The 13,906-nt window shown below is 34.4% G+C and overlaps 1 protein-coding gene across 7 annotated transcripts in view; it reads right to left on the reverse strand.

Moving 5' to 3' along the window:
- Window positions 1-1,189: 1,189 nt before the first annotated feature.
- Window positions 1,190-13,906, reverse strand: part of garnl3 (GTPase activating Rap/RanGAP domain like 3) — a 79,826-nt gene continuing 67,109 nt past the window's right edge. For 5 of the 7 annotated variants that reach the window (XM_048188478.1, XM_048188476.1, XM_048188481.1 and 2 more), the window contains 5 exons: window positions 12,910-13,045; window positions 12,262-12,321; window positions 7,105-7,323; window positions 5,505-5,622; window positions 1,190-3,431 (listed from right to left, as the gene is read on the reverse strand). In XM_048188478.1, the coding sequence (XP_048044435.1) occupies window positions 3,281-3,431; window positions 5,505-5,622; window positions 7,105-7,323; window positions 12,262-12,321; window positions 12,910-13,045 (684 nt within the window). In that variant the 3' untranslated portion in view covers window positions 1,190-3,280. The remainder of the gene's footprint in view (window positions 3,432-5,504; window positions 5,623-7,104; window positions 7,324-12,261; window positions 12,322-12,909; window positions 13,046-13,906) is intronic. The other 2 variants (XM_048188483.1, XM_048188480.1) reach the window with 1 other exon arrangement.

A 13,906-nucleotide genomic window follows, 5' to 3' on the forward strand; every position in this document is an offset into this window, starting at 1 on the left:
TACAATGTCTGATCTGCTCCAAACTTCACGTTTGATAATAGTCCTGGCCTGAAGACATCTACATGGCAATATTCTGTTACGGTCAAAGCACCACCTGTTGGTAGCAGGAAGTGTAGCACTTTGAAATGACTTTGCCAAAATTCTCCTGTTTTTACTTGCTTACATGCATGTCACCCATTGTTCACTGTTTTCCTAAGGCCAACGGGTGGCGGTGAGCCCGGGTGTGTGAGGGGGCCTTTTCATCGCTGCTTGCAGCTTTAATTTTAAAATGAAGTTCTTTCAACTTGTTAGGATATCTTAATAGAAAGAAAATTATTATTTAATTTCAACTTAAAAAAGCTTTGGGATGACAGCTGATCTTCCTAATGTATTTCCTAATACATTTAACATTAGAAGCTCCAATCCTCTAATGGATGATTTGGGCATTTCACAATATGATACTCAGTAACTACAATATGAATTAACCAAACAGTTTGTCTGAAATACAGTTAATAACCTACCAACTCTAGGTGAGGTATCCACTCCAAAAATTGAGATGCATTCAGTATAGGAATAAAAGTTACCAACCTTTTTGAACAAATTTAAAACAAAAACTGTGCCTTTGTCAATTCCTTAATAAAGCGGTCAATTTGCATTATATTTACATATTTAATGATGTAATTTGATGCACATTATGACGTCATTGATGTTTTAATAATTATTCATTTAGGCCTATTATTTCATGAAAATTTTGCTTGTATGTGGTTTTGCTTTGCGTGGCACATGTGGGCTGAACAGTTTGATTCAACAACACTACCACCTATAGGTCAGTGTTAAACATAACTGTCCTTTAATGTTGACAGCATTTTTGGAGATCACAAACACAAGGAACCATGATAATACCAGCAATTTCTTTCCACAGCAAAATAAGGTCGTACAACCACTTACTACAGGTTATCCTAAATTGGGATTAAGAACTCAGTCTTTCAAGTCAGTCTTGAAAACCCATTAAGATGCAGCTGCCTAGATAGCATTACTATCTATCATATTAGTGGCAGGTATATCTTTGTTTCAGTGGAAAAGCAAACAGTTCAATATTGGGAAACCACAAAAAAAATATGCTATTTCCTACGATATATGTCAATATATGATCTTAATGTTTAAGCATGTCTGTAGTCTGCTTACACTCGTTGAAACACAAACTGCATGGTCAAATTTCATAAATATTTATTTCATATCAATGAACAATATTAACTACAGCAGTGGGCTACAGCACTTTTTCAAATAAATGCTATAATAATAATAATAATATTTTTGAGGCCACATTTGAAACACAAACATTTACAAGTAGTACTTGGCATTAAAAACAATGGCAATACAATATTTTAAGACACTTGGTGTTTTTTTATTCATTTTTTTAATATAATTTCCGATATCACAGAGTTTCTGCAACAGTCTAAACAGTTAATATTGATATAGATACAAAACCACTGCAAAAACAGTTAGGAGTTTGAACAGAGGGAGACAATACACAGTATGCCAAAAACAAAAAACAAAAAAAAAAAAACAGAAAAATATATTCCTTCAGTCTCTGGCTTACCCATTCCCCTCAAAGAACAACTAATATAGCAAATAAATAATATGTAAAACTTTTCATTTACAAAAATATTCCAAAGTTTTCCCTTTTTATTCCAGACTGCTACTAGTGTTGAGTGGTTCACATTCAGATGAAGAAAGGTTGAGAGTGGTTGAGAGTGGTGGAGGGGGTGGGGGTGGGGTCATGCATTCAGCTAAGCAATTTAATACTTTAATACTTACTCCTCTTCTTGTGCTGTTCCTGAGGCTCTTGTGTTCTGGTGTCACTTTGATGACATTCTGAGTTTGAACTGTAAACAGCAGAATCAATATTCTCGTTCTCTTATTAGACAGCAAAAATAATGTTTCAGATTTTTGTATTGTTTTCTAGTTTTGTTGACCCTGGCTTGAATTCCTAGAGTTTTATTTATTTTTATTTTTTTTGAATTTTTACCAAATCCATGAGAAATATAAAGATAATACATCCTAATTCTAAAACATTAATACATCAAATCCCTTTTATTTTGTAGTAGGATTGAAGGGAGGCATGCAGGTGATCCAGAGCCCTTTTGAAGTAGCAACAGCACTTTAAGAATGCGTTTGACTGTGTACCTGTAAATGCGGACGTTCATGGATCGAAGCTTATACTGTTAGCATTATAAACCGCTGCAAATTTATCAGCTGTAGTTACCAAACTGTGTTCTTTAATGATTTTTGTTTGTTTCTGCCTCATGACATATGCAGTTCATGGTCAGTCTGATAGAGGGCGCTAGTGGTTGACGGGTGCAGTAGAAAATGGCACTTGTGGGAGACTCCTGCCGTTTCTGCCAAGGGTTTGAATGTCAGGGTTTAAAAGCATGGTATGGGTGAAGGCAGGTTAGATCATAATATTGATATACACAAGAAGTGAGTTTTATTTCTCCATAATACAACAGAACTAGAAAGATATATATATATATACTATATATATCTATATATATATCTATATATATGTATGTATGTTTACATTTGTATGTTCATGTGCATCTGGTCCGTGATGCATATAGAGTTTTTTACAACTTTGAAATAATCACACAATGTACAAATCACAAACATAGAAAACATTTAAAAACACAAAATAAGGAGTTAAAAAATATGTGTCATTGTTTTTAGGAGCGTCAATCTTACATTCAGGTCTTAGAGTGAAAAGTAATATTATTTTGTCTTGACCTTAGATTTTGGCTCAAACCTTTCATGCCAAAATTGTTTAAATATTCTATTTCTGTTCATATGGCTTCAGGTTTGCTACAAAGCTACAAATTTGTCCCAAAGCTGATGGAGAATGTGTCTCGTCAGTCATAAGACACTAAATCAAACACTGGCTAACTCAGATTCTTGGGCGTTTTCAACATTTTTGGTCAGTTTTTCTTTCAGCAATATTCTGAAATGATCGCTGATAATCAGATTTTCTAGTTGTATTCCTATCTTTCTTATAGAGTAAACACAGGATCATACGCACGCACACACACACATGCACACATCCACTAGGAGTGAATTTTGACATCACCATACTGTAAACTCCTTCAAGTTTAAAGCTTTGGGGATTCATTTGCACACAGAAATGGGTGGGCAGACTGAGGAAAAAACAAAATTCAATGTAACATGATAAAAAGGATGATATAAAGTAAAAGGTAAGAGGATGTGTAAGGTGAGAGGTGCACTTTAGATCCACAGACTGTGATTGTCATCACTTAAGGTCCAAAATATCCTCCTCGAAAGATGTGGATAAGGTAAAAGGGCTGGCCGTGGGTGGGCTATCATCTCGTGGCTCCACCTCAGAGCCAGATGAGCAAAGCCGCTGGATGTCAGTTTCTCCCTCTACAGACTCCATTCCCACTCTGGTTGAAGATATCTCATAGTCAGTACACATCTATTGCTCTAACATGCAGAAAAAATGCTTAAAGCTGCATATAGCTAAAAATTATGCAATATCTACTCCTGTTCAAAAGGTTAGGATTAGTAAGATTTTTATTTTGAAAGAAATTAATATTTTTTATTAATCAAGGATGCATTAAATTTATCAAAAGTGATCATAAAGATATTTATAATATTACAAAAGATTTTTATTTCAAATATTTTATAACTTTCTAATTACCAAAGAATCCTGGAGAAAAAAATGCATCACAGTTTTCACAAAAATATAAGGCAGCACAACTTTTTGGTAAGAAATGTTTCTTGAGAAATCAGCATATTAGAATGTTTTCTGAAAGATCATGTGACACTGAAGACTGAAGTAATGGCTTCAATAGAATTACAATAGAAAAGAGATATTTTTAATTGTAATAATATTACTGTTTTTACTTTAGTTTAAAGAAAAATAAAATGCAGGCTTCTTAACTAACTGCATGATCTGTCTCAGAACTGTGTACATTTTTTGCCATATGAACATTATTTTGACACTATCACCTGTGATTAACATAACTTTTTCTGCAAAGGTGCTTTGAAACAATATGTATTGTCAATAAATGTGAATTGAATTGAAATTGAACTTTAAACATTAAAAAAATCTTACTGACCCCAAAATTGAATGCATATGTTAGTAAATTATGGAAGTTTGTTTTGCCACCAAATAAAACATAAAAAAGGTAATTGTGACTTTTTATCTCACAATTGTCTTTTTTCCTCACAATTGCGAGTTCACATATCGCAATTCTGACTTCTTTTCTTAGAGATATAAATGTCAGTTATAATGTATATAATATATATAATAAATAATATAATAATAAAATAATAATATTTATAATAAATATAAATGTGAGTTATGTCAGAATTTCGAGATATAAACAATTGCAAGAAATAAAGTCAAAATTGTGAGCTATAAACTCACAACCGCACGTTATAAACTCAGTTGCGAAATATATAACCTTGCGAGTTTCTGACACGCAATTGTGAATTCTGACTTTTTTCTCACAATTGTGAGTTTATATCTCACAATTCTGTCTTTTCTCAGAATTGTGAATTATAAAGTCCAATTCCGAGGGGAAAAAAGACTGACTTTTTTCTCAGAATTGTGAGTTTATATCTTGCAATTCTGACTTTATAACTCGTAATTCTGACTTTTTTTTCATTTCTCAGAATTGTGAGTTTGTAACTCAATTGCAATTGCAAGTTATAATTTGCAATTCTGACTTTATGCCCCGGTTTCACAGACAGGGCTTAGCCTAAGCCAGGATTCGGCCTTAGTTCATTTAGGGCATTTAAATAGCTTTTATAAATTTTTACTAGAAAAAACAACTGGTGTGCATCTTGAGACAAAACAATGGCACTGACATATTTTAAGATTTGTCAGTACAAGTTACTTTCAGTTAAAACAGCTCAAACATGCATTTTAGTCTAGGACTAGCTTAAGCCTTGTCTGTGAAACCGGAGATATAACAGGCAAATGTGACTTTATATTACGCAATTCTGACTCTATAGCTCACAATTGTGAGTTTATATCATGCAATTCTGAGAAAAAAATGTCAGAATTGTGAGATAAAAAGTCGCAATTACCTTTATTTTTTTATTCAGTGGCCGAAACAAGCTTCCATAGTAAATACTGATGTTTATAAATAAAATAATTTTTCAGTACATGAATTCAAATTCATTGAATAAATCAATGGAATAAATCAACCTATTTATATAATGAATACTCATTTGCACTTTATTTTACAGTATATGCACTTTCAATGTACTTACAGTGTAACTTATCAAGAAAGTACTGAATAATATAAGGTAACTACATGGGTCAAGGTTATAGGTTTAGGGGTAGGTTCAGGACCAGTACCTAGTTATTACCCAGTTATTGTAATTACTACATCAAGTATATAGTATGTACATGTGAAATAAGACTCAAAATAAAGTGCTACCAAATTTTCAATATGTATCGGCCAGCCTTGCCACCCAATGAACATACACACACACACACTTACTGTTCAGTGGTGCTAATCTCTGCTGTTCTCCTCTGCTCTTCCTCCTTGTTCTTCTTGCTCATTCTTCTCTGTTTCACTGAGTTACCGTCTGTTTTACTGCTGGGTTCCTCAGTTAAACCTACAACAGGTACAGAGATTATAGACAAACTCAGAAACAAGAATTCTTATGCTATCGTATTTTAAAGGTGCCCTCGTATGAAAAATTGAATTTATCTTGCCATAGTTAAATAACAAGAGTTCAGTACATGGAAATGACATACAGTGAGTCTCAAACTCCATTGTTTCCTCCTTCTTATATAAATCTCATTTGTTTAAAAGACCTTCGAAGAACAGGCTAATCTCAACATAACACTGACTGTTACGTAACAGTCGGGGTGTACGCCCCCAATATTTGCATATGCCAGCCCATGTTTCCAACATTATCATTATGAAAGGCATTAGACAAGGGCAAAACGTCTGGATCAACGTCTGAATCATCAGACTAGGTAAGCAAGCAAGAACAACAGCGAAAAATGGCAGCTGGAGCAATAATAACTGACATGATCCATGATATCATGATATTTTTAGTGATATTTGTAAATTGTCTTTCTAAATGTTTCGTTAGCATGTTGCTAATGTACTGTTAAATGTGGTTAAAGTTACCATCGTTTCTTACTGTATTCACGGAGACGAGAGCCGTCGCTATTTTCATTTTTAAACACTTGCAGTCTGTATAATGCATAAACACAACTTCATTCTTTATAAATCTCTCCAACAGTGTGTAATGTTAGCTTTAGCCACGCAGCATAGCCTCAAACTCATTCAGAATCAACGTAAACAATATAACAGTATACAATACTCACATAATCCGACGCATGCATGCCGCATGCATGACGAACACTTTGTAAAGATCCATTTTGAGGGTTATATTAGCTGTGTAAACTTTGTTACGGCACTGTTTAAGGCAAGCGCGAGCTCTGTGGGCGGAGAGCACGGGATTTAAAGGGGCCACAGCATAAATCGGCGCGTTTATAATGATGCCCCAAAATAGGCAGTTAAAAAAATTAATAAAAAAAAAATCTATGGGGTATTTTGAGCTGAAACTTCACAGACACATTCAGGGGACACCTTAGACTTATATTACATCTTTTAAAAACATAATCTAGGGCACCTTTAAGCAGAATTTTTAAGATGACATTAAAGACGCACCTGCAGGAGGTGCAATAGCGCTTCCTATAGTCTACTTAGCCACTCTTATGTGTGTGTGTGGGGTGTGAAGTGTGGCAGTCTAGTAGATCTAGCAGCTTATCTAATGTGTCACTCCAACACTTAATAATGAAAAATGTCTGTCTCATCTCAATTTGACTGCAGAACAAGCATTACAACAGATCAACTATAAGTATCATTGCAGTTTTTTATCACATGCAATTAAAATGTTAATAATAAATGGTACTGAGCTGCACCACTTGGAGCTTTATTGTCCAACCCTAAAAACACGTTCAAAGCAGCACTTATCCTGTGGCAGATTTCATTCGGTACATTTCATGCCAGCCTCCCACTGCGCCACACATACATAATGATAGCTTTCATTTCAAGAGCTCACAAATAGAGAGACACTCACCCAGCAGTTCTTTCCGTGTGCGGCTGGCGATCTCTTTGATCTCCATGCGAGACAGCGAGAGGGAGGTTGTGCTTGCGATCATGGGAGCGGGGCCGATCACACTTGGGGCAGGTGCCGTTAGCACTTTATTGACCAGTGGAGACTTGAGGGGCCTCTCTATGCTCCGTCCAACTAGGTTACTCAATGGGATCTTATAGATGTGTTTTGAGGGAGCTTCACCTTGAAGAAAGAAAGGAATGGTTGGAAAGGGGCAGAAGAGAGAAGAGAGAAGAGAGAAGACTAAAAAATGAGACTTTAGAATAAATGATGCCACAGCGCTAGTGGTCGGTCTAGGAGCAGAGCAGCTGTTAGGCACATTATTATCTACTCAGCACAAAACATAATGTGCACACATTGCCTTAAGACACACATACATAGAGATACAGTCAGAGTCACTGCTGGATCCACACTACTGTAATTAGCCTAATTAGCTCAAATGAAAACAACTGTTTCTTCTTCCCACAGGTAAGCCTATTTTAAATATGCATCTGTGAGATAACTAAAAACGAGGTTTTAATATAATTCAAAAACAACAGTCTATTAGTAAACACACACTACTGTTGAAATGTTTGGGGTCAGTAAGATTATTTTTTACGTTTTTTGAAAGAAGTCTCTTAAGCTCACCAAGACTGCATTTAATTAATGAAAAAACAGTAAAAATAGTAATATTGTGAAATATTACAATTTAAAATAACAGTTTACTATTTCATGTTTTAAGGGGGGACACTACAGGCAAAACCCTTGTTTTTTCAGGCACCTGTCAATTTTGAGATTTTGCACTTTTTGGCTTTTCATAAAGTGTTTTTTCAGACTGGTGGGAAGAAAACATCCAAAATACACTTTTAAGTGTATATTTTATAGCACTTTATCTAGTTGTGTCTATAGATTCCAATTACAGTAAATATCTTTAAAGGCCGTTTTCTCAAAATGAGTTTTTTTCTCCTGCTCTGAATCAGAAATCTCCACTTCAGCAGAACTTATATACACCAAACTTTACAGTTTTATTCCTATCTATATTCTGAAGGTTTTTACAGAGGGATTTGTTGATATATAATTTGCCTGATTTTATACATTTTATTCCTATAAAAATGGTGAAAATAATTTTTTTTTTTCTGGCTGTTGACAGTATTTTCTGATTTATGGAGTGATAAAAAGAGATATCCAAAATTCCCTCGGTAAAAACCTTTGAATTTAATATGTCCAAAACATTAAATGAGAATTTTGAACCTGATGTCATCCAATATTCAGATTTTTGTTCTAGAAATGTATGCAAATTAGCACATATTTAATTAGATAATGCCTCATTTGCATATTTAAACATAACATTTTAGAAAACTTGTAATACAAAAAATGTTTGCAATTTTTAATGTAATTAATCTCATGGGGTAGTATGGTGATATCTATTAGTTAATTTTTTTACCGTTCACCTGGGGTGTCTCTCCTTAAAATATAATTTATTCCTGTGATGGCAAAGCTGAATTTTTAGCATCATTACTCCAGTCTTCAGTGTCACATGATCCTTCAGAAATAATTCCAATATGATAATTTGGTGCTCAAGAAATACTACTTTTTATTATGTTGAAAACAGCTGCTTAATATATATATTTCTTTTTGTGTAAACTGTGTTTCAGGATTATTTGATAAATAGAAAGTACATTTAAAAATAGATAAAAAGCTTATTTCTGTTATTTTATTTTTTTTGAAATAGAGGATTATAAATGTCTTTACTCACTTTTGATCAATTTAATGCATCCTTGCTGAATAAAAGTATTCATTTCTTTAAAAAAAAAATCTTACTGACTCTAAACTTTTGAACACACACACACGACCCATATGTATTGCAACACGCGTAACTATTTCATGTCTATTTTTGCGCTGTACTGTTGTTACATTGCTATAAATTCATCAGTTATGTACTGTCGCGCTGCGTTTTCACGTTCAGACAAATTACTTATATCAGGAACCTTATCACGTCACGTCTGGTTAGGACAAAGTGTTATTTAGAGTATTTTTCCCCTCTCCAAAGTGGGCTTTAGACTCATGACTTGGACGTGAGTCAGACTGGAGTCTGTTTTTAGTCGTCATTGCAATTACTTGTGACTCAAGTCAGACTTGATCTGATGACTCTGGTTGAGTTATTTATACACAGACTGACATTGTTGCTTTTTGGGTACATTGAGCCTAATCTTGTGTGTTTAAATTTGTCTACTGTCTCAAACATTCTGAGCCAGATGCAGTAAAACAGTAAGTTTAACCTGATATACAAAATAACGCCTAATGGTTCAGAACAGGAATATGATTTTTTGGAAATTTCATTGTCAGCTGCTATAAAAGTCTGACTGGTTACATTATTGATTTTTGTTTTAATGCTGTCGATTAGCATGAGAAAAAAAGCACATTTACAATGATGCTTTTACAGTAGATATCTATAGAGTAAATGTACATCACCACACTTGATTCTCATCTTTTCTATCCACTAGACTTAAGACTTGACATTAAGTCTTGACTCAGTCTTGTAAAACAATGACTTGACATCAAGAGTGGTTGAGAAAACGAGCCTCTAATTCCTGTTCCTCAGAAACAAGGGCAACCACATGGGAAAGGCAGGTGTTTAAAAGGGAAGCCACTTGATCACTGCTGGCTGTCTGCCTATATTAATGAACAATTCCATGTAAAAATCACTTGGTTTTGGGAAACTTTTGGTAGAGTGAGAGCAGGAAATGATGGAATGGCACTAACAGCTAGACCACTGCAACAAAATGGTTAACATATCAATATGAAGTGTTACCTTCACCGGTGTCTCAATGAAAAAAGAATAAACAAACAACAACAACAAAAATATATATGCTGCCAGAAGCAGCTTTATAATAAAGAAACAACACAATAAAAATCTAAAACACTTGCTACTTTTATCTAAAACATGCTAATTTTATCTGGCTAAGATGCTTCAATAAGAAAAATAATGTACATGCTATGTTATTGGTTATGCATATGACTGATACTGGTAATAGTGCATAAGCATGATTGCTCTCTTGAAAACTGTATTCACTTTTTTTGTTAATCTTTTTTAACTTTTTTTAAACTATACTTTGGATATTTGTCACAGACATGTTGATTTGGAGAAAATAAAAATACACACATATATTTAATAGCAACAAGCAAGAATCTTGAAAACTGAGGACATGTTAGATAAAAGAACAAGGATCTGGTTAGAGACATGACAGCATATACAGATTTCCAGGCGAGGAAGGATGCTTCCCCTTTAAGTTAATTTAAAATAATTAGAGAGTCATAATCAAACACAGGACTATTTCATTATAAATCCATGCGTATGTCTGGAACACACTGAAAGTATTCCACAGACATCTTTGCTCCATGGGACAGCACGATACACACATATATATACATATATAAAACGGTTCCTGTCCTTGATTCTCATTCGTCAATAGCAGTGTTTTATTCATGATAAAACACGGCTATGACCGCTTCACCAAACGAGTGCTGCAACCACTCTTAGCAACGTAAACTGTATGTTCTCAATTGATATCGTTCATTGAAGCTTACTGTATTATGTAGAAGAGTATTGTGAGAAAGAGATCGAGTGAGCGAGTTTATTACTTGCATTCAGATTTAGCATTTTCTTTCAGGTCAGTCCTATGTTCATAATAAAAAATCTGTTTAAATGTCTGATGTATTATCCTGTCCTTTTAACAGTTAAGGGGTTTTCCCATGACTGACAGTCGCTAGTCAAAGCATTTGTCAGTTGCGTCTTGTTCCGTGTTCACAACAATTCATTCTTTACAATGTAAAAGTCTTCGCTACTGACTGACACACTCATAAAGACAGTCTTTGCTGCCATCTAATGGCATAATAATGTAACTTCTGTTGCTGTTCACGGTCAGGGACTATTTTTTCCGGCGGAAGGAAGGCTTAGTGAAAGTTTACTTCATGAAAGTTGCATTGATACATATTTTTGGCTTTAATTTATGTATTGTGTGGTAACCGTTTTATAGAAGCAAAAAGGTACTCGAGGCTAGTGCTGTATCGTGAATAAGTCACGGCTGAAGGGGTTGCAGCCTTGCTAAGCAAAAGACTTTCAGAAACATTTAAAACATCTTAACGACGACAACTATAATGTTATATCAATTTTGTTGTATGCAGATTGATAGAAAACAAAAACATACAACAAAAAATGATAACACTTTATAGTCAAATTCACCAAATTAGCTAATGCATTATCTACAATGAAGAGTAATTTTTAATAGCATTTACTAATCCAGATTAATGTTAATTTATAAATATAGTATTGTTAATTGATAATTCATGTTTGTTCATAATACATGAATGATCATTTATACAGCATGAAAAGCAGAAATTAACAGATTAATACATTAATTTTCATGTTTTAGTTCATGATACCAAATGCATTAACTAATGTTGACAAACTGAACCTTAATGTAAAGTGTCGCCAAAACGTGTAGGCTGCAACACAATGTTGTTGTATCCATGTGAACATTATGATGAGATAAGTACTGCTATGATATCAGTCTATTTCCCATGGTGCAAAAATGGTAGCCACAGACAATTGGCTGGATGTTTAAAAACACCAGGATGTGGATTTTGTCACAGCCCCTTGACGGCCCTCTTCATGCTGCGTGTGTAGACAGAAGCGCTAAGCTCTGGAGGGCCGTCCAGACTGTGCGTGCGCATGAAGGGAAGAGGGGCTCTGACAAAAGTATCCATGGTGACACAGCGATCTGTAACTCATGCTGCAGCAAATGTGTCCCATTTCCCTAAAGTCTCTGTCTGTCTCTATGTATCTGTCTCTGTCTGTCTATTGATTTCCTCTGTCATCTCTCCATCTCATTCACTTCAGTTTTTCTCCACTGTTCTGTTTTTCCCCAAAGACTCCTCATGCCACCATTTCTCTATCTGTCTTTGTTATTCTTTCTGTGAGACTGCAAGAAGGAAGGGACACATTATGTTAGCTGCACACTATTTCACTCAACACCGTCTGCATGCGTCTGTTAATTGAATAATAGACATGGTGAGTCTCCATGGTAACGTGCATTAGTGAGGCAGCATGGGAAATGTAGGCAACAGAAGTGCCTGCAGTACCTTCAGAGTCTTTAGACATGTAGAGGGATAGCTTGGTGCCGTAGGGGATCCGAATACAATCTGGACCAGGGATGGAAAAGAGCAATATATCAACCCAACCCACACATAGGTTAAAAGACAAAAACACCATAAGACAATACACAAAGACAGTTAGATGACTCGCATGTACGTAACTCGTTACCCTATAACAGCAAAAAAAGCAACATATCATATACAATGGCGATGGGTGAATTTGCCCAGTATGACACTCTCTCAAATCCTACACACAAATACATGGGAATTCAGTTTAAAGTGTGTTAGTTCACCCCCCCCAAAAAAGTTTCACCCTTATGATGTTCCAAACCTGTACGAGTTTTCTTCTGCTGAACTACTAAGAAGATATTTTGAAGAATATTGGTAACCAGACAGTTGACGGTAGCCATTGAATTCCATAGTAATTTTTTTTTCATGGAAGTCAATGGCTACCGTCAACTGTTTGGTTACCAACATTCTTTTCTTTGTTGTTCAACAGAAGAAATAAACTCATACAGGTTTGGAACAACATAAGGGTGAGTAAATAATGAGAGAATTTTTTATTTTTGGGTGAACTAACCCTATAAGAAAATGAAAGTAAATTGTGTGCATGTTCCTTCAAGAGCAGAAGCGTACCATCTCCAAGCGGTGAAGGGAAGACAGGCATCTCATAGCCGGTGGGAGTCTGAGGGGAACTCTGGGAACTAGTGTCTCTGGAGCTACAGTTAGAGGCAGAGTTTATAGGTGCTGATGAGATGAAATAGATATCAGACTGTCGAAAAAAGAGAGGAAGAAATAACAAGATAAAACAGTGAGAAATGTGAGTGACAGGAATGCATTGATTATATAAAAGAATTGACACTGTCATCAATATATTTTCTGTTAAGAATTATTCATTGCATTCTTCTTTTTTTATTAGTGTACACTACTGTTCAAAAGTTTGGGGTCAGTAAGGTTTATTAATTAAACTGATAAAAATTACAGTAAAGACTTTTACACTGTTACAAAAACTCTCTATCAAAGAATTCTGAAAATATCACAGTTTCCACAAAAATATTACGCATCACAACAGTTCTCAACATTGATAATGATAAATTTGCCATAACATGAATGAATTACATTTTAAAATATATGAAAATAGAAAACAGTTATTTTAAATAACAACATGATTATATAATATTAAAATTAATACAAATATTTCACTGTATTTGTGATCAAATAAATGCAGCCTCGGTGAGCATGAGTCATTTTTCAAAAACATTACAAAAATCTTACAGACCCAAAATGTTTAAACAGTAATGTATAAAGAGTGTAGAGTTACACACTGTAATAAAAAGACAAGCGTCATATATCAAATAAATACATAAATCACATTCAGTGGGGTCCAAAATGGTTCAACAGCACATTTTTTTCTACTAATTATTTTATCAGTACATCTTAAGTATTTATTATTATTATTATTTAAATGGTTATTTGCAGGTCTACATTAGATTTTAAATCCCAGATGTTAAATATGATCTAAGACTACACAAATAAATAAAATATACTTTTGGACCCCACTGTATACCTGTTGATATATATATATATATACAGCTGTATAATGTATTTAAAATGAAAACTTTATGGCTTGAAC

Source organism: Megalobrama amblycephala, linkage group LG4, assembly GCF_018812025.1.
Source record: "Megalobrama amblycephala isolate DHTTF-2021 linkage group LG4, ASM1881202v1, whole genome shotgun sequence".
NCBI classification, from domain to species: Eukaryota; Metazoa; Chordata; class Actinopteri; order Cypriniformes; family Xenocyprididae; genus Megalobrama; species Megalobrama amblycephala.